The 22,617-nt window shown below is 40.2% G+C and overlaps 1 protein-coding gene across 1 annotated transcript; it reads left to right on the top strand.

The window, feature by feature from the left end:
• The first annotated feature begins 11,286 nt into the window (after positions 1-11,286).
• On the top strand, positions 11,287-13,515 carry LOC121682330 (UDP-glucuronosyltransferase 2B17-like). Its single transcript, XM_042062430.1, has 2 exons — positions 11,287-11,290; positions 11,407-13,515. Exon 2 carries the CDS (start codon positions 11,419-11,421, stop codon positions 13,006-13,008), a length of 1,590 nt encoding a protein of 529 aa, XP_041918364.1. The 5' UTR covers positions 11,287-11,290; positions 11,407-11,418; the 3' UTR covers positions 13,009-13,515.
• The last annotated feature ends 9,102 nt before the right edge of the window (positions 13,516-22,617 follow it).

Below are 22,617 nucleotides of genomic sequence, written 5' to 3'. Positions count from 1 at the left end.
ATCAAGTTTGTAAACAAGACGGCATGGCAAAATGAAGACTTCAACAAACCAGAGTATAATGCCTAATTTAATAAGGAAAACAAATATGTCCACAGTAATTTGGTCTCAAATGTAGCCCATGCGAATTTGTGTTCTTTCACATGTAAGATGATACCATCATAACTTTACTGGGATGAGTGAAACAAAAGTCTGAGTGTATACTGATTACACAAGTAACTGTAGGGGGCAGTCATATACACCTTCTCAGATCAAACCAAAGAGCCGACATCTAACATCCTTGAAAAGTACTCGTGAGGAAATAGAGAGAAGGATAATTCTCCATAAACTGGTCACATTTAATGACTTCACAATCACAACACTTTGTTTTCAGTCCAAATGGCTAAACATGGAGTAGATTCTTAAAAAACCATAACACACTAAGAAAACATTGCATTTAGTAACTAAACAATCAAACGGTATTAGCCTACACTTGTGGCAACTACCACCAGAGGATCTATCGTGTTGATAAAGGCAGCCTGGCATTCTTGAGTTAATAACAGTCATAGTCCAGATTGACATCAGATGGGTCTGGATCTGCTATTAACCAGTGAGATTGACTACAATGGGACAGCGCCTTTAAGATGGAACTGCTCAGTGACCTTCAACTGAAGATTCCTATAGCTCATGGTCACTGTAATAAGAACAAGGTTAATATTCAGGCAGCCTGACTGGGTCGAAAAAAGCAGTTCCATTTTTTTAGATGTGTACTAAATGTTGCTGCATGACCAACAACATACAGTAAGAGTAACATAACAATCAATTTATTTATCCCATTAAAGCTATCGTCGGATAATTTTGTAGACCTTGTTTGCCAACATATTTCACACAGACATTAATCTTTCATTTACAGTCTTGAGTGACTGGCAGGAAAGGACAATATTTCCAGTGTGTCGCGTGGGATTTATTTCAGTTCATAAATGTGAGGCCACTGGAAATTAAGCTAACAGTCTACAAGATCAGCAGCTTTCACTATAGAAACCCCACTGTGAATCCATTAAACCCTGCTGATTTTAGCAACATATAGGCATGTACTGTAGGTGACCAGCAATATATTTGGAGTAGATTTGCAATGGTATCCCTATTTGCAGGGACGTCACTAGGATTGAAAGACAAGGAGGACTTAGCCCCCAGGGTGTATGTAATGCAAGTACATGTGCAACAGGGACACCATGCCATTAGTTTTTACTCTCACAATATTGCTGATTATAATGCTAATTATAACAACAGTCTGCGGGGACTGATATAGGCCTATCTTTCCAGTGGCGTCCCAGAAAATGTTAACAGGGGTGGCCGGTTGAGGCCATTGCAAATCTTGGGGTGGCACACCAGAGACGACTGGGTATGTCATTATCCCCTCCTCTAGCCAAACTTGGACACAAAGTCGGACATGCAAAAAATTAATATCTATGCAGAATGTTTTCATTTACTTTGTGGCTGCTTTGCCAGGGATTATCATAGATAACACATATGATGGCTTGTTGGAAAGGTGGGGCTGTACTGAATCCAACAATACCAAATATGTAAATATAGTATGACAAATTAGGGTGTTCTGTCACTCAATGTATGAGGTGTCCAAAATTAAAGAAAACAGAACACTGGCAAAATACAGTCTCAAGTCCAAATCACATTATCAGTGGTGAGAAGAATGTTGACAAATTCATTGTTACTGCAAGGTAAGTGCTGATCTATATCTACATTTAATAATGATACATTTCATATGAAACACAGATCCAATTGAATCAGGTAAACAAAAAAACTGTTCTCGCTTGAGACGCTGAACATGGAATTGTTGATGCAGCCATCAACAACTTTTACCAAAATGAAGACACCCTGGATGGGAAGCATACAACTCATGTTATAGCATCGTTGTGTTCTGAAGAGGCCAAGTCTCCACAGCAGAGAAATGCCAATAGCACAGGTTCCACAGAGGTCCCTCACCACCTTAAACATGTTTGATATGAATGGAGATAAACTTTACAGGTACATTTTGTCCATTATTTTGTCCATTCTTCACATTCAGGGTGTCTTCATTTTGGTCAAAGTTTCTGATGGCTGCATCAAAAATTCTATGTTCAGCAACTCCAGTGAGGCCAGTTGGGATGTAGACACCACTCTCTGTCCTGGTGGTCACTTGTCACATCTGGTCTGCTGCAACAGATGTGACAAGTGCCTGACTTCTGTATAGGAAACCCCATTGCACTGAGCTCATTGATGACTGTCTTACTACCAAACTCATGATGTATCAAAATTGGAAGTCCCAGTGTGATTGGCGTATGGATGTGACAGCTCTGTTCAATGAGATCATGACAAATTGCGATAACACACAGATTCTCCTTTTAAGCTGGGTCATTATTAACCTGACTCTCGCTAGATGAATTTCGTTCCGCCTAGCTCCACTCATCCACCTGGGATCGATCCATTGGAGTGGTGCTTCAGAAGCCACTTGTCCGTCATATATTGACGTGCTACTTCAACCACTCACATCGAAGCCAACCCGTGACACTAAGAACAGTCTCACAGTCGCTTCTACGCTAGGGCACATCTATGAAACTCCCGCCCTGCGTCCTGATTGGCTCTACCATACAATCTCGTGCTGAAATCACTCTCAACGGAATCGATCCCAGATGGATGTGAGTGGATCTATGAAACTCCCGCTCTGCGTCCTGATTGGCTCTACCATACAATCTCGTGCTGAAATCACTCTCAACGGAATCGATCCCAGATGGATGTGAGTGGAGCTAGGCGGAACGAAATTCATCTGGGGAGAGTCAGGTTAGGTCATCATCACATGTTTGGTAATCTCTGTGGGCATGTTAATCAACACACCAGTTCACAAAGTCATACAGGATGTTGGGTACATATTTGCTGCATTGGAAACATAATAGACAGTCACTGCTGACATATTACTCACTGTCATACTCTACCTGATCCATGCTCTTCCTCAATATGTCTGCAGCGCTGTGTAATATTTGGATTTTATGTCTGTGAGTTTAGCAGCTTCCCTCAGTGCACAATATGGTCATACTATCTAAGCAGATCAGATCTGACTGTCTTGGACGTGGAACAAATGCAAGCCTGTCTTTGTGCTGTATCAGCTTTTCCTTTAGTTTCCAGGATCTATATTTCTTGTGTTGAACTATGGACACACCTTCTTGTTCAGCAATGGTCTTTAGTATGTTGTCATAGCTATCAGTCGAAGAATTGAGTCCTCACTTTCATATCTTTGGACAATACTGTTTTATCAATGTCTTCAGTGAGCTTAATAAAAGCTTTGTTATAGACATTGGTCTGCTTTTTTCATTATTTTCTATGGCTTCTGCTATATTTCATTTAGAGATGTAGTGTGCAAGGCATTTTATGGTATTTGGTATCATGCAAAAAGATCTGGGCATGAAAGAATTCGAAGATGTACATCTTCATCAAGCCTTTCAGAAGCTGCCCGAAGGACCTTGTCTCTGGTTCTTGCGTCTGTTCCAGTTGAAATTGCTGTCAGAGGTTCTGGTTTAGAGCTGGCCTTCCCACAAATGAAACAATCTCTCCGCATTTGAAATTATGTTGTATCAGCCCTACTCAGCCTTCTTGGTGCAGATGTGCTCTCACTCTCAACATTTGCAACTTGCTGCTGCTCACTGATTTTTGTCTTACTGCAGTAGTTCGCTATACATGATACATGATATGAAACTTTGATTTTGGAGAAAATATCATCTGTATATGGAGCCAGAGTTTTATGGACATCACCATCTCTCTCTCTGCTGAGCAAGGGTAAGTATGCGTTGGAGGCCTTCTACTGTGGGGTTTTGGACATAGGGATCTTTTTTCTTGCCCTTTTCAAAATGTTTCCCACAAGCTTTGGATCCAATGTCTGTAAGACATTTTCATTAGGCCTTTTCACACTGCCAAAATCGCCGCGATTTTATGTACCAGAATCGCGGAACGACTGTCCCTTTCACATAGACCGAGGCGGAACGGCGGGACAAAGTGTCTCGCCAAATTTACCATGCCGCCTAGACATTTTGCAGAGTTTTTTCGTTCCGGCACCAGTGTGAATGGGTCATAAGCAACAACAAAGCAACTTCACTTGCATTTGTAGGGTACTACAAATGCAAGCTAATCAAAGTGCAGTCGGTTCTCCCACCATGGTTTTGGAAATCGCATACCTGCTACATCTGAAGGCCCACGCATAATAAGGCCTATGACTATCACTCTACACGCCCCCTATTGCACATCACATTTTAATTTGCTAGCTGATCCTGCCTCCTGGCTCCCCAAAATGCCGCATCATGTGAACAGATCAGTTCGTTTCGGCAAAAAGACGTCTCCTCTTCCCGCAAATTTAGCGTAATCTCTGTGTGAAAAGGCCTTATAATTCAAGAGACTAGTGAAAAGGAAAAATTTCAGAATTTTCATTGAAATGCAAATCATTGAAATGCAAAGTTGAATTACACATGCAACATTAGTCAGAGGCCTAAGTACTTTCTTAGCTAGGGAAAGTAGTTTCTACAACTAACTGTTTAGCTACTTAGGGGTGAAGTAAGCAGTGTAGGCTCTACTGTCCACTGCTGGTCTCGACAGACAAAAGCTAACAATATTATTTTCCATTATTCAGTAATGACCAAAACAAAATTCAAGTGAATGTAAATATTTTAATAAAGGTGTTCCATTCCAGTGTTAACCTGATTCAATTGGATCTGTGTTTCATATGAAATGTATCATTATTAAATGTAATTATACAACAATTGGGTTCTATGGAACTATTTATTTGTTTCTGATTGGCCGAGAGACGTTCCATGAGTTGGAATATCCCTGGACATTTCAACTCAGACTCAGCACAGCTAATAATAAATCACTCCGCGACACAATGTGAAGATTTGACACCCAGCTCTCCACTATTTCAAGCAATGGGTTACTCCTTAGCAAACCATAACGAAACAGTGCTTCACCACATCTGTGGATTAAGCCACACAGTCAACTCAATGTAAGTAAGATAAACGAGGATGCTAATTGTTCTCAGCATTGCCAGCATTGTGTGTAATATGATTGTCACTTGGAGGAGACTTGTAGATAACGTTAGCATAATTAGCTAACCGCTGCTAACGTGCTAGCATCGTCACATCAGGCTGTGCACAGTAGTGTAACATTTATTCACTATACATTAATAAAGTTGAGTGGTTCTGCAATGTAGATTATGTTTCCGTTTTTTTGCAGTACCATGTCCCTTACATGACATGGCCCAGTGTCCTTGTAACATGCATGCAGCAAACCTAGATATGAATGTGATTTCCACATTTCTTTCAAGAAGACCACAAAGAAAAAAAAACACAGACCCGTAACGAGGGGTCTGGAATGTTGGTTACCTAGCAACCAAGACGCTGTCTATTGAAAAGGGAACTATTTTTTGATGTGTAAGAACGATGTGGATTTTTAAACAATAATGGGGTGTTTTCAGATTATTTAATTTGTGGTAGAATTGTTGTATAAAAGCAATATAGCACTCGTGATCGTGGGATTGGTCATGGATATTCCCACGGCTGTTGTTGCCTGCGCCACTCAGCCTCCGGCCTCGTGGCTACGGCCGAACAACACCCGTGGGAATATCCATGACCAACCCCACTCTCACTCGTGCTATATTGCTTAAATATAGATCAGCACTTGCCTTGCAGTAACAATGAATTTATCAACATTCTTCTCACCACTGATAATGTGATTTGGACTTGAGACTGTATTTTGCTAGTGTTCTGTTTTCTTTCATTTTGGACACCTCATACATTGAGTGACAGAACACCCTAACTTGTCATACTATACAGTATTTACATATTTGGTATTGTTGGATTCAGTACAACTCCACCTTTCCCATAAGCCATCATATGTGTTTCTATGATAATCCCTGGTAAAGCAGCTACAAAGTAAATGAAAACATTCTGCATAGATATTCATTTTTTGCATGTCCGCTTATTTTAGGTGTATGTTTACATGTCTATTCATTCCATACATCAAGATATTCACATCCAGTCTTTTCTAGTAGGTAAAGCAACTTACTGACTATAAACATGCCAAGTTTCATGATTGATCTGCACTAGTTTATATGCCTTAACTCCCATACGGACAGGCTATATTTTAGTCCTTTTTTGGTTTTGGGGTGTATAACAATATCTGTTAATTTAACAATCTTAGCAGTAAAATATTTTTAGCTAAGAATCCATTTCATATATTGGAGACCTTAGAGATAAGGAAAAACACTGTTGCGTTTAGTTCTACCTCCGGTAGGGGTATCTCAAAAATGTGGGGCCATTGTCACTAGCCTATAGGCTATTATTTGAGTGGAGCTGGCAAAGAAGTCTTAAAGTGACAGTGCACCATTTATAAATAAATGAAACAGTATCAAATTAACAGTATTTCTTAAGAAATTGTTTTTCTATGACTAAATTACTTTTTAAATTATAAAGTAATTTAAAGTAAAGTAATGTAAAGTAAAGTAATTTAAATTATACAAAACGTTATATATATATATATATATATATATTATATAGTTTTTTGTGTGTGGCCCAAAACCCCTGGCGTAGAGTATGGATCGTCTCAAAGTTTGGGACAACCAAACAGTTGTGTAAGCAAATCCGTCATGTGAGCCAGAGCCGATATGGCCAGAGCTGCTTGCTCTGTAAAGGTATTTCTATCCCACCCAAATTGCGTTAAAATGGTGTGTTTAGCAGCCAGATTTCTTTTTTTTAAATCCCTGGGGTGAAATCTTTCATCCCAGAACTTTTAAAAAGCTTTAAACACGGACTTCCAGTTTGGGCCATGCTGCAGTAGGAAGCAAGAGAGACGAGCTCTGGCCTAACTTGCCTATAATTTCCTTTAAAGTGTTTTTAACACCGTAGAACTATAATAAAACTACTGTTATACCGTCTTAAATTAGCCACGAACATATAATGAGCACCTCTAGACACAAACAGTCGACCTCAGCTGCACCAACAATGCGGAACACCATGGCCTCCCCTGCTAACGAATGCTCCTAGGAATGGCGATGGAATCTCCATGGACCAGTTGGTGGAAGAGCTGTCAAAGCAACGTGCCAGTTTAAGAGATGATATTTCCATCCTCATTCAGGAATCTGTTGGCCCTTTGCAAACTTCTATGAACGCTGTCAAAGAGACTGTAGATAACTTTCAAACCCGCTTGACTGCAACGGAATCCCTAGCAGAGGAGAATTTCAAAAAGTTATTCGCAGCAGACGCAGCTATCAAATCTTTGCAAACACAAAATACACAGCTTCTGGATCGCATCGAGGATTTAGAAAACTGCTCTCACAGATCTAATTTGAGTTAATGTGAATTGTGAATGTTAGACAGCAATATTGATTATTTTAAAATAGCTTCAAGTTTAACTTTTAGATGGCCAAAGGCTCTCCCGTAGGTTAACAGCTTAGTTAAGAAATAATGCACCTCCGGAAGATTCAAGATTTAGAGGGGGGCCAGCGGTTTGCCAATGTTCAGGAGGCAGACATTGGAGATTTGTGTGTTATGTTTAATGTTGGGATGTGTTTAATTATACCATAATTATACCACATATCCATTTTTATGTATTCTATGTTAAAACGGGTTTTTTATACTGCCAAAGGGTTTTTTGTTTTGTTAATTTTGTTTGATTATTATTTTGGAGGAGTTGTTGACAAACATTTACCTTTCTGCTATGGGGTGTAGCTACACTCCACCCCATTCCCCTCCTTTAGCGGCGCATGGCTGATAGCACAAGCTATAGTAGGGCAGAATTAGGCGCGCCATCCACCCGATTCATAAGCTGGAATGTTAAGGGCATGAATGGGCCGAGTAAGAGGTCACAAATATTTTCCCGCTTGAAAAAATTAAATGTGGAACTAGCATTTTTACAAGAAACTCACTTGACCATAGCAGATCAAGTTAGGCTCAGGAAAAATTGGGTTGGACAGATCTTCCACTCTGCCTTTAACGCTAAGGCACGGGGAGCGGCAATATTAATCCATAAAAAGATATTGTTTACGCCTTCAAAAACTATCTCTGATCCTCAAGGACGGTTTATAATAGTGACAGGTTCCCTCTTTAACATCCCAGTCGTACTTATAAGTGTATATTCCCCTAACTGGGATGATGTTGGCTTCATTAACAAACTCACCTCCCTGATTCCAAATCTAAATTCTCATAGGCTCATTCTTGCTGGTGATCTGAATACTGTGACTGACCCAACTATATATCGCTCCAATCCTAAAACTTTAACACGTTCCAAAATGTCCCAAGCTCTTTGTGATTTCATGGATCAGACTGGCTGTGTTGACCCATGGAGGTTTTTCTATCCACACAGAAAAGAATTCTCTTTCTTTTCACACGTTCATCATACATACAGTAGAATAGATTATTTTTTTATTGACAAAATACTCCTTCCTGCTGTAAAGAAAGTAGTGTACACTGCCATAGTGGAATCAGACCATCAGTGATTCTTGATCTTGTTTTCTCTCAAAATCTAATGCAGTGCAATACCTGGAGACTGAACACAGCCCTATTGGCAGACAAACAGTTCTGTGAATTCATATCTAAAGCAATTGATGAGTTTTTGTTATTCAACAGATCAGACGTAATATCACCATCTACTTTATGGGAGACACTGAAAGTTGTTATTAGGGGAGAAATTTTGTCATACTCCATATCACGTAATAAGGCAAGAAAACAGAGGGAGCAAGAACTTATTAACTCTATAAGAAACATAGACCGCCAGTATTCCACAGCTCCAACTCCAGAACTATATAAAGACAGAATCACTCTGAAAACTCAGTATGATTTATTTACGACGCAAAAAACTGAGAGACACCTCCTGTGGTCAAGTGGGCACTACTATGAGCATGGAGACAAAGCAGGTCGCTTGTTAGCTTACCAGCTGAAATGCAGATCAGCGTCTCGTATGATCCCACAGATTCTCAGTGCTTCACAGTTAACAATAGATCCAGTTGAAATAAACAATACTTTTAAAGCATTTTACTCAGACTTGTATACATCTGAATTTCCACATGATACATCAAACATGTTACAGTTTTTAAACAATTTAGATATCCCTAAGATTGATGTGGCTGTTAAGACTGAATTGGACAAACCTTTGCAACTACAAAAGATTTATGATTCTATCCAGAAAATGCAAAGTGGTAAATCCCCAGGGCCAGACGGCTATCCTGTGGAATTTTACAAAAAGTTCTCATCTCAGCTAGCTCCCATTCTCCTTGAAATGTTTAACCATTTATTGAGTCTACCACAGAGCCTAACATAGACATCTATTTCACTTCTATTGAAACCTGGTAAGGACCTGGTGTGGGTCATATCGGCCAATTTCACTTCTAAAAACAGATGTAATGATATTAGCTAAGATCCTTGCCTCAAGATTAGATACTGTAATGCCCCAAATAATTTCAATGGACCAAACTGGATTTATGAAGGACCGCCACTCTTTCACAAATATTCGTAAACTGTTGAATGTTGTGCACTCTCAGGGGGATTCCAGAAGTGGTTGTCTCCCTGGATGCGGAGAAGGCATTTGACAGAATCGAGTGGGGTTATCTGTTTGCCGTATTAGAAAGATTTGGCTTTGGTTCTAATTTTATCTCTTATGTCCGCCTGCTATATACTTCCCCAAAAGCATCAGTAATAACTAACAAATTAGCTTCCCAACTTTTCCCTCTGTCAAGGGGTACCCGACAGGGATGTCCCCTCAGCCCACTTTTGTTTGCATTAGCTATAGAACCCCTGTCAATTAAGTTGAGAACATCACACGCTATACATGGATATCACAGGATGGGAGTTGAACATAGAATTTCTCTATATGCTGACGATTTATTGCTCTATAGATCCAGTGTCATGTGTCCCTAATGTTGTGGAAATGTTACATGTATTTGGCTACAAATTGAACATGTCCAAAAGTGAATGCTTTCCAATCAATAATTCAGCTCTTCAGATTTCAGATACTGCACTCCCTTTCCGCATTTCCAAGTCTGGCTTTAAATACTTAGGCATACAGGTCACCCGTAACTCTGATCTTTATGAAGAGAATTTCAAACCCCTCATGAGAAAACTAGAATCAGATCTTCAGAGATGGTCAGCCCTATACTTATCTCTCACAGGTAGAGTTAATTGTATACAAATGAACGTTTTACCTAGATTTTTGTATTTACATTACATTACTGTACATTTGGCTGAGGCATTTTTAACTAAAGCGACTAACAACATGGTAACAGTTAAGTTTTAAAGCAATTCTCTCAACAATTTTAGGACAATTTAAAAACGGAGTACAGTAAAGTGCATCAGTGAGTGCTGTTTTTAAACAGTTGAGTGTCAGTTCAAGACGGCAAGTAAGTGCTAGCATAAGCAAGACTTGTTGTAAGTGGTGCTATGAGAGGAGATGTTCAGGAGTTTTTTGAAAATGGAGAGGGATGTCCCTGCCCTTGTAGGAACTGGCAGTGTATTTGTTTCAGTGTCTCCCAGTATTTTTGTCCAAATATTTTTTTCAGTCTTTGAATAAGTTAATCTTTTCTTTTCTGTGAGATGGTAAAACTCTAGAATCCGGAAGGAGTTTCTAGAGAGACCCAAGAGCCAAGGCGGCCTAGCACTTCCCAATTTAAGGAATTATTATTGGGCGTCAAATATACAAAAAGTTATTTACTGGTTTCATTCTCCAGAAATGGAATGGTGTCAAGTTGAAGCAAACTCCTGCTTATCAACATCTCCCTCTGCTTTGGCTACAGCAAAATTATCTTTCTCACCATCACAGTATACATCAAGCCTCGTAGTACATTCTACTCTCTTTCTGCTTTCAGTGGTTCTGATAACCCCCTAGTACACCCTCTTAATATCAATGCTTCATCTTCAACTTTTGGTCTGTAAAACTAGGGAACCCAGGCTCTATGGAAATATAAAAGTTATGTTCATATCTTTATCAGAATGATAAATTGCAATTTCAGTAATTGTCAGCCATAAATTGCCTGATTTTCGAGGGTCTCCCCAGAGGATCTCCCCAGAACTCAATAACAAAAAATAGCTGGAGGGTTTTAATAATATAGCTGTTCATAGTTCCACATCACACATACAAAGTATGAGCCGATTTGGCCGACCCCCATCTTCCGACCTCTGTCTGGTTTTCTCATGCAATGACTCTTAAATGCTATTGTGATGTTTTGTTAACCACTGGATCATGTTCTTGTGTGTTGTGAAATTGGAGTTTAACACTAGAAGCCATTTCTGAGGTAAAGCTTAGCGCTGTGAAACCTTTAAATTGTTCATTGGTATACTACTGCTTTTGGAAATCCAAACATCATGGGCTTACACACACCTGACCTTTCTGTTTGTTTGTGTATCCTAGGTGTTTTTAAAAATGAAATCACAGATGCTTCCCACAGTATTTATCATGACACTAGCTCTCTCAGTGTGTGGCGTGTATGGTGGGAAAGTTCTGGTGTTTCCTATCGATGGCAGCCATTGGATCAACATGAATATTTTGATCAAAGAACTCTATTCCAGGGGACACACCGTCACTGTGTTCAGGTCCTCCGGTAGCTGGTACATCAAAGAATCCTCACCACACTACAATTCAATCACTGTCGAAGACGTGGCAGGGGGGTTTGATGAGGACTTTCTGAAGATGTTAATTTCTCGAATAATTCAGATCCAAGCCGACGGCGAGTCAAGCTGGAAGCGCTTACAGGTAGAGTGGGAGCTCATGAAACTGGGTCCAGTGATGACTCAGATGGAGATCAACATGCTGGCTAAACTGCTAGATGACCACAAGCTTATGCAGTCCCTCAGGGACGCAAAGTATGACTTGGTTCTGGCAGACCCAGTAGGAGCGTCTGGGGGGATCATAGCTCATTACCTGAACGTGCCCTTGGTCTTTAATGTCCGATGGACTGTTCACGGCGAGGGGCACTTTGCCATAGCTCCGTCGCCACTGTCCTATGTTCCCATGCCTATGTTTGAGCTCGCAGACAAAATGACCTTTCTCGAAAGGGTCTCAAATGTGTTCTTCTTCGCCTTTTATGAATTTCAGGCCCAGTTCCTCACCCGGCCACTGTGGGCTACCTTTACTAACAAATATTTTGGTCCCGATGTAGACTATTTTCAGTTGATACAGGGAGCTGATATTTGGCTGATGCGGGTCGATTTTGTGTTTGAGTTCCCACGCCCCACTATGCCCAATGTTGTTTACATGGGTGGGTTCCAGTGTAAGCCAGCAAAGCCGCTTCCTCAGGACCTGGAGGACTTTGTCCAGAGCTCTGGAGAACATGGAGTTGTCATCATGTCTTTGGGAACGTTAGTCAGTGAACTTCCGAGACGTGTAGTGGAGGAAATGGCTGCAGCTTTCGCCCAGCTACCACAGAAAGTCATCATGAGGTACACTGGAGAAAAACCATCGACCCTGGGTAACAACACCCTGCTGGTCGAGTGGCTGCCCCAAAATGACCTACTTGGCCATTCAAAGACCAGAGCATTTGTTGCCCATGGCGGAACCAATGGTGTTCAGGAGGCTATTTATCATGGTGTCCCAATCCTTGGTGTTCCACTGATGTTTGATCAACCTGACAATCTTTCAAGGATGCGAGCTAAAGGAGCAGCAAAGGTTATGGACATTTTCTCAGTCAACAGAGACACGTTCCTCCAGGCTTTGCAGGAGGTGCTCCATGAGCCATTCTACAGGGAGAACATGCAGAGGCTCTCCAGGCTGCACAGAGACCAGCCAATGCAGCCCCTGGACCGAGCCCTCTTCTGGATTGAGTTTGTTATGAGGAACAAAGGTGCTGCTCACCTGCGCACAGAGTCCTACAAGATGCCCTGGTACTCCTACCACTCTGTGGATGTGGTTGTATTCTTACTTGCTGTCTTGGCCACTTTCATGGCTAGTTTTGTTTTTGGAATTAAGTTTCTGTGCACCAAGGTTTGTTGTAAACAAAAGTCAAAACTAGAATAACAACTTACTGATGCAAAAAACATAATAGAGGAGTTTTCTGATTATGTTGAATACCATGTAGAACAATTATATACTGTATCTGCACTTACAAAGATTATTTCTAAATTTTGTATTAATTTCACTCTTGACATTAAGCTATAATCATGCACTGAAATAGCATGGAGTGAAATCAGAATGATACTTTGTGCTTTCACAGAGGAGGTGATCTTGTGAGATTGTGTGATAGTGTCTAAATTGTGAGATTGTGTTGTGCTTTAGAGGAAGTGAAGTCATGTATATCCTCTTACTTCTCTTGTAACTCCAGTGCTCTTGTGACTTAAGTGTTATTTGCACATTCAATTGAATGGCACATACAGAACATCAGGGGGATTTAAACTGTGCATTTTGCCATTTATTTTCCATGACTTCATTAGTCTTTTGTATCAGTTGTTGAATGGACTTTAATCCACCCCATTTGTATGTTGAGGAGAATTTCTGCAACATGAATAAATAAAATTGTCCACTCTAGGGTATGTATTACAAATATATTACACATGTTAAGGGTACCTTTGTCCCAGTATGCCTTATAATACAGCTAGTTATCAACTTATCTCCAGTTGATAAATTAGGTAAATGTTTAGCTTTTGCGGTATGGACATTATCATGTATTGCCACCATGGACAAGGGGCAGATTACCTCTCACTGGCCTCTGAGGACCAGGATTAAAAAGGGAGGAGGTGGCTGCACCACCTTTGTTTTAAAATGTAATATGATCAGAAGTCTGTTGCACCATTCTCGGCAGGTGACTAGAGCTGGGGGATGCAACACACTCCAATCAGATGACCAGATTCTGACACAATGGAGCACACATACTGCTGTATCGCCTTCATCCACAGCCATAAAACACTCACTTATTGGTGCAAAAAGAGAATGTTTTGACATTTGTCTCGATGGCAAGTTTCAGTTTTGTTCTCGAATGACAGCAAAATACAAATAATGAAATGCAATATGCTCACAGAATTGAGCCTCAAAATTCAGTTAAAAGATGCAAATATTGTTGTCTTTCTTTTCTATTGGATTTTTTCACAAAAAAATTTTCTCTAGTATGAAGCTTCAAGCAAAAACTTCAGGCAATGACAGAGTAAACTGACCCTTGAAGAACAGGCCAGGTCAACCAGTTCTACAACAAGCTTATCCTGCATTTTGGCAATTTAGATATCAAGTTTGTAAACAAGACGGCATGGCAAAATGAAGACTTCAACAAACCAGAGTATAATGCCTAATTTAATAAGGAAAACAAATATGTCCACAGTAATTTGGTCTCAAATGTAGCCCATGCAAATTTGTGTTCTTTCACATGTAAGATGATACCATCATAACTTTACTTTAAGTAACTGTAGGGGGCAGTCATATACACCTTCTCAGATCAAACCAAAGAGCCGACATCTAACATCCTTGAAAAGTGCTCGTGAGGAAATAGAGAGAAGGATAATTCTCCATAAACTGGTCACATTTAATGACTTCACAATCACAACACTTTGTTTTCAGTCCAAATGGCTAAACATGGAGTAGATTCTTAAAAAAACCATAACACACTAAGAAAACATTGCATTTAGTAACTAAACAATCAAACGGTATTAGCCTACACTTGTGGCAACTACCACCAGAGGATCTATCGTGTTGATAAAGGCAGCCTGGCATTCTTGAGTTAATAACAGTCATAGTCCAGATTGACATCAGATGGGTCTGGATCAGCTATTAACCAGTGAGATTGACTACAATGGGACAGCGCCTTTAAGATGGAACTGCTCAGTGACCTTCAACTGAAGATTCCTATAGCTCATGGTCACTGTAATAAGAACAAGGTTAATATTCAGGCAGCCTGACTGGGTCGAAAAAAGCAGTTCCATTTTTTTAGATGTGTACTAAATGTTGCTGCATGACCAACAACATACAGTAAGAGTAACATAACAATCAATTTATTTATCCTATTAAAGCTATCGTCGGATAATTTTGTAGACCTTGTTTGCCAACATATTTCATACAGACATTAATCTTTCATTTACAGTCTTGAGTGACTGGCAGGAAAGGACAATATTTCCAGTGTGTCGCGTGGGATTTATTTCAGTTCATAAATGTGAGGCCACTGGAAATTAAGCTAACAGTCTACAAGATCAGCAGCTTTCACTATAGAAACCCCACTGTGAATCCATTAAACCCTGCTGATTTTAGCAACATATAGGCATGTACTGTAGGTGACCAGCAATATATTTGGAGTAGATTTGCAATGGTATCCCTATTTGCAGGGACGTCACTAGGATTGAAAGACAAGGAGGACTTAGCCCCCAGGGTGTATGTAATGCAAGTACATGTGCAACAGGGACACCATGCCATTAGTTTTTACTCTCACAATATTGCTGATTATAATGCTAATTATAACAACAGTCTGCGGGGACTGATATAGGCCTATCTTTCCAGTGGCGTCCCAGAAAATGTTAACAGGGGTGGCCGGTTGAGGCCATTGCAAATCTTGGGGTGGCACACCAGAGACGACTGGGTATGTCATTATCCCCTCCTCTAGCCAAACTTGGACACAAAGTCGGACATGCAAAAAATTAATATCTATGCAGAATGTTTTCATTTACTTTGTGGCTGCTTTGCCAGGGATTATCATAGATAACACATATGATGGCTTGTTGGAAAGGTGGGGCTGTACTGAATCCAACAATACCAAATATGTAAATATAGTATGACAAATTAGGGTGTTCTGTCACTCAATGTATGAGGTGTCCAAAATTAAAGAAAACAGAACACTGGCAAAATACAGTCTCAAGTCCAAATCACATTATCAGTGGTGAGAAGAATGTTGACAAATTCATTGTTACTGCAAGGTAAGTGCTGATCTATATCTACATTTAATAATGATACATTTCATATGAAACACAGATCCAATTGAATCAGGTAAACAAAAAAACTGTTCTCGCTTGAGACGCTGAACATGGAATTGTTGATGCAGCCATCAACAACTTTTACCAAAATGAAGACACCCTGGATGGGAAGCATACAACTCATGTTATAGCATCGTTGTGTTCTGAAGAGGCCAAGTCTCCACAGCAGAGAAATGCCAATAGCACAGGTTCCACAGAGGTCCCTCACCACCTTAAACATGTTTGATATGAATGGAGATAAACTTTACAGGTACATTTTGTCCATTATTTTGTCCATTCTTCACATTCAGGGTGTCTTCATTTTGGTCAAAGTTTCTGATGGCTGCATCAAAAATTCTATGTTCAGCAACTCCAGTGAGGCCAGTTGGGATGTAGACACCACTCTCTGTCCTGGTGGTCACTTGTCACATCTGGTCTGCTGCAACAGATGTGACAAGTGCCTGACTTCTGTATAGGAAACCCCATTGCACTGAGCTCATTGATGACTGTCTTACTACCAAACTCATGATGTATCAAAATTGGAAGTCCCAGTGTGATTGGCGTATGGATGTGACAGCTCTGTTCAATGAGATCATGACAAATTGCGATAACATACAGATTCTCCTTTTAAGCTGGGTCATTATTAACCTGACTCTCGCTAGATGAATTTCGTTCCGCCTAGCTCCACTCATCCACCTGGGATCGATCCATTGGAGTGGTGCTTCAGAAGCCACTTGTCCGTCATATATTGACGTGCTACTTCAACCACTCACATCGAAGCCAACCCGTGACACTAAGAACAGTCTCACAGTCGCTTCTACGCTAGGGCACATCTATGAAACTCCCGCCCTGCGTCCTGATTGGCTCTACCATACAATCTCGTGCTGAAATCACTCTCAACGGAATCGATCCCAGATGGATGTGAGTGGATCTATGAAACTCCCGCTCTGCGTCCTGATTGGCTCTACCATACAATCTCGTGCTGAAATCACTCTCAACGGAATCGATCCCAGATGGATGTGAGTGGAGCTAGGCGGAACGAAATTCATCTGGGGAGAGTCAGGTTAGGTCATCATCACATGTTTGGTAATCTCTGTGGGCATGTTAATCAACACACCAGTTCACAAAGTCATACAGGATGTTGGGTACATATTTGCTGCATTGGAAACATAATAGACAGTCACTGCTGACATATTACTCACTGTCATACTCTACCTGATCCATGCTCTTCCTCAATATGTCTGCAGCGCTGTGTAATATTTGGATTTTATGTCTGTGAGTTTAGCAGCTTCCCTCAGTGCACAATATGGTCATACTATCTAAGCAGATCAGATCTGACTGTCTTGGACGTGGAACAAATGCAAGCCTGTCTTTGTGCTGTATCAGCTTTTCCTTTAGTTTCCAGGATCTATATTTCTTGTGTTGAACTATGGACACACCTTCTTGTTCAGCAATGGTCTTTAGTATGTTGTCATAGCTATCAGTCGAAGAATTGAGTCCTCACTTTCATATCTTTGGACAATACTGTTTTATCAATGTCTTCAGTGAGCTTAATAAAGACTTTGTTATAGACATTGGTCTGCTTTTTTAATTCTTTTCTATGGCTGCTGTTATATTTCATTTAGATATGTAGTGTGCAAGGCACATTTTATGGTATTTGGCATCATATGCAAAGAGATCTGGGCATGAAAGAATTTGAAGATGTACATCTTCATCAAGCCTTTCAGAAGCTGCCCGAAGGACCTCGTCTCTGGTACTGGGGACAGCCATGGCCTACTGGTTAGGGGTTCTGGCATGTAACTGAAAAATTACTGGTTCGATCCCCGACCCAGAAGGAAAAAAAGGGAAAAAGGCAGGGGAAGTGATTGAGCACTTCTCTCCCATGCCCACATCCACGGTGCCCTTGAGCAAGGCACCTAACTCCTCACTGCTCTCCGAGCGCCGCCGTAGTAAAGCAGCTCACTGCTCCGGGTTAGTGTGTGCTTTACCTCATTGTGTTCACTGTGTGCTCTGTGTGTTCACTAATTCACGGATGGGATAAATACAGAGACCAAATTCCTTGTATACGCAAGTTACTTGGCCTATAATTTACATTGTGCCTGTACCAGTCAAAATGGCTGTCAGAGGTTCTGATCTAGAGCTGGCCTTCCCACAAATGAAACAATCTCTCCGTATTTGAAATGATGTTGTATCAGCCCTACTCAGCCCTCTTGGTGCAGATGTGCTCTCACTCTCAACATTTGCAACTTGCTGCTGCTCACTGATATTTGTCTTACTGCAGTAGTTCACTCTACATGATATGAAACTTTGATTTTGGAGGAAATATCATCTGTATATGGAGCCAGAGTTTTATGGACATCACCATCTCACTCTCTGCTGAGCAAGGGTAAGTATGCGTTAGAGGCCTTCTACTGTGGGGTTTTGGACATAGGGATCTTTTTTCTTAAGTAGGCTCTACTGTCCACTGCTGGTCTGTCAGACAAAAGCTAACAATATTATTTTCCATTATTCAGTAATGACATGACCAAAACAAAATTCAAGTGAATATAAATATTTTAATAAAGGTGTTCCATCCCAATGTTAACCTGATTCAATTGGATCTGTGTTTCATATAAATTGTTTAATATTGGGACATATGAAATGTATCATTATTAAATGTAAATATAGAGCAGCACTTACCTTATGTAACTTACCTTGCAGTAACAATGAATTTGTTAACATTCTTCTCACCACTGATAATGTGATTTGGACTTGAGACTGTATTTTGCCAGTGTTCTGTTTTCTTTCATTTTGGACACCTCATACATTGAGTGACAGAACACCCTAATTCGTCATACTATATTTACATATTTGGTATTGTTGGATTCAGTACAACCCTACCTTTCCAACAAGCCTTCATATGTGTTTCTATGATAATCCCTGGCAAAGCAGCCACAAAGTAAATGAAAACATTCTGCATAGATATTAATTTCTTGCATGTCCGCTTATTTTAGGTGTATGTTTACATGTCTCTTCTTATTCCATACATCAAGATATTCACATCCAGTCTTTTCTAGTAGGTAAAGTAACTTCCATATATAACTATAAACATGCCAAGTTTCAAAGGTCTCAGAGCTTGTGTGATTGATCTGCACTAATTTGTATGCCTTAACTCCAATACAGACAGGCTATATTTTAGTCCTTTTCTGGTTTTGGGGTGTATAACAATATCTGTTAATTTAACAATCTTAGCAGTAAAATATTTTTAGCCAAGAATCCATTTCATATATGGGAGACCTTAGAGATGAGGAAAAACATTGTTGGGTTTAGTTCTACCTCCGGTAGGGGTATCTAAAAAAATTGGGGCCATTGTCACTAGCCTAATATGGGTGTTTGGGAATGAACGTTGACTCAGATGCTTTTTGAGACTTTGAGCTAAATGTCCCAGCCTGGTGTTTAGGATGCATCATAGACAGGTTATCTTTCTGGTAGCCTATATATTTTCCATTAGAAAACCATCACGTAGCGAACGTGTTGTGGCTAACTCACTTAGCTCCTGTTAGTAGCCTAGGTTATGGTCATAAGCAAATGAGATGACAGTCGAAAGATGCAATTAGTGCTGTTATCATTTTTCTTGGTAGCCTACTGTAGCTATAACCGCATTTATGGTTTTCTACAAATACATCAATAATCAAATTGGCCTCCATCACTCAACCAATGCTAACGGTAACATTATTTTACCTACTCTAGGCAATTGATATAATTTAAGATTAACGTAGCCTACCTGCAGTAAAAACCAAGCATGTCCGATAAACATTCTCAGATTTATTTCGGCCTCAAGAAGAATTGGGAATTACATGTCATGCAGAAATCATCCTACCCTTATTAGACGTTCTCTGGGGTAAACTACAGTCTTGTCCTTGTAGGAAGCGTAGTGTCTTTCCAACCCACTTTAGATTAACTTCCAACAAAATTACGTCTCACTGCAACGATGCGCCATCTGGTGGACAAACGACTACGTGACGCCAATACTGGAAATGCAGCCAAATTATTATGATGAATATTTGGTTTTTCCTTTAATCCTACTGAATTTGTAATTATGTATCGGCCGTTGTAATTGCCGATACTGATGGTATGTGCGTGCGTGTGTATATGTGTGCACCACCATCTACAGGCCAATGAGTGTACAGTCACTAAATGTACACATAACTTAATTTTTTTAGACCCCCCCTCCCATGGACCCCCAGAGAATTCCAGGTTAATCATACAAATAAAATTTGGTGCAGTTCTGAACATCTTAACTGAAGAGAGGGGCGATTAAAGCAGAATGATATTGCATTTTCATTTTTTACCGGGGGGGTGCAAATCAGAAATGAGTAGCGAAGCGGTCATATAATGATTGTCAAAGTTTTTTTTTTTTCCCCGTCATCTACTTTCCTGAATTTTTGGTCAACGATACCCGGGACACCGGGGCACATGAAATTTGGTGGGTATGTAGCCCCACTAGACTTTTACGGAAAAAAATCGTTTGGTCCCGGGGGCCACTCCTCCCCCGCGCTGGGCCCCCTGAAACCCAAAAAATGCAGTTTTTCCTAAATAACTACCTGAACCGTCGCACCAAGGATAAAGACATTTTTATGGTATAGGCCTAGGCCTACTTGGGGTTGTCTGAAGCTAACTATCTGAAGCTAGGCCTGCTTGAAAACACTGAAATAGCCTTGGCTACTGTCATGTTGGATATTGAGTTTCGTTATAAATGTATCTTAAAGATAGGCTACAAATCGGTTCGCTAAATATGCCAACCTGTTCGTAGGCTATAGGCAAAAAAATGAGAGCCACTGCAACACTGTCCACTCTAATGTTTCTCATGTGTCAAAGGGAATAAATAATTGCCATTAGCAACTTACTGCCAATGCAATTACAACATATTTATAAAATACACATTTTAATAAACATAATAATAATTAGGCAAGAATTACTCAAATGTATGGTCTTTTTATTTCACAAAATAAAACCACAATTGATGTCTGGGCCAGAAGGTTCCTCTTTTTGCTGGCATTGGTGAGCAGGTTCAATGCAAATCCTCTCCTCCAAGCTGGCTTGGTTGTGCAGGTGTTTTAGTCCAGTCCTCTTCTCAGGCAGCACCAGTCAACTAACCAACATCTAAGTTAAAACTGTTTCCCAAAACTATCATACTTACATACATGTAGTACTTTGTAAGTCTTGACCATGATAGTATCCAAAGTTCAGTAGTCTGGACTAAGGTGGTCATTACATATAGTAGCCTAACACGCGGACTGACACCTGCAAATAACAGACTTACAGTAATGATGTATGAAATCATCTCTCTCTCTTTTTTTTTTTTTGTAATTCAGGGTCATCAAGTTAATTCATTGGTTCATATAGGCTGACCTTGTAAATTAACGACTGCTTTGAATTCACTTTTAAACATTAGTCATTTAAATGTGCTGGTGAAACTGTTGTATACTCTATTGTTATTTACCCTCTATTCACTTGTTTACACCGTCATCTCTGTGGTGCAGTGCAATAAGGCTGATGATAGCCTGCGATGTGCAGCACATGACAGTCAGCTGTCCAAGAGTTTGAATCTGGATTGAAATAGTTATTTTGACTACAATATTCTCACCATTGTTTACCTATAAGTCTATCTATTATGCAGATCATATTATCCCCCCACTCCATGACAATGTTAAAATCAAAGGCTACATATTCTCAACTGACTGATCAAAAGTGTGCACCTTGTATTATTATCTGGAGATGTGTGACTTTTACTTGTGTGCACGTGGCTGCAAATTGGCTTTCAAATAATATATTTTATGCCTAAGCCATTTTAAAATATGGATGTATGGTGGTTAGAAGTGTATAATATCAACCAGAAACTTAAATCCGTTTATAATTATCAATTTGTACACAAATCTGGAGTTAGTGCAGTCTTTCACATGAAAATCCCCTGACATTTTTCTACTATACTTCTACCACAGGTCGAGAGGTGTAGTTTGAACTAGCTAACTTTACGACTAGGGTTGCAAAGGGGCGGAAAATGTCCGGCAAATTTCTGGAAACTTTCCATGGGAAGTTAAAGGAACCGTATGTAAGATTGTGGCCAAAACTGGTACTGCAATCACTTTAAATTACTGTAGAGCGGTGTATCCCGTCCCCCTCCCCCCTGACTGGCAGAACTGGCAACCAGGATGCCGAAACACTACTGACTTTGTGATTAGTAGATAGGTGGAGGATGGCGCATCAGGCCAAAACACAACATGACAACATCAACATCAGTTGAGGGCTGCAACTTCACTTTTTAAATGACAATATCTTGGCTGGACTACTGTTGTCAGTGATATAAGCAGGGTTCTAAATTAACACCCACCAAACCACCAAATGCGGGTTCAAATTTATTTTGGCGGGTGTTAATAAAAACTTACTAGCCAGTTTGGCCTGTGATGCATGAGGCATTACATGCATGATACATTAGGCTCTGTTCTTGGTCATATATCCCCCTGGCAGTACTTCCTACATTTCCCATGACCATTGTGCTGTAATGCTACGTGATGACGTTTCATACGCCCATTGGCTGCGCGCAGTTTGCTGTGAAACCAGCGTGTGAGATGATGGAAACAAACGAAGCGTCTACCAGAAAACACAAGGAATTAGAAGTACGAACAGAGTCAGAGCAGGGAGGATAGACTGAAACAGGAGGGAG

The sequence above is a fragment of the Alosa sapidissima genome, chromosome 14 (genome assembly GCF_018492685.1).
Source record: "Alosa sapidissima isolate fAloSap1 chromosome 14, fAloSap1.pri, whole genome shotgun sequence".
Classification (NCBI taxonomy): Eukaryota; Metazoa; Chordata; class Actinopteri; order Clupeiformes; family Clupeidae; genus Alosa; species Alosa sapidissima.
The sequence above is the reverse complement of the archived record's forward strand: the minus strand, read 5'-3'. Positions and strand labels throughout refer to the sequence as shown.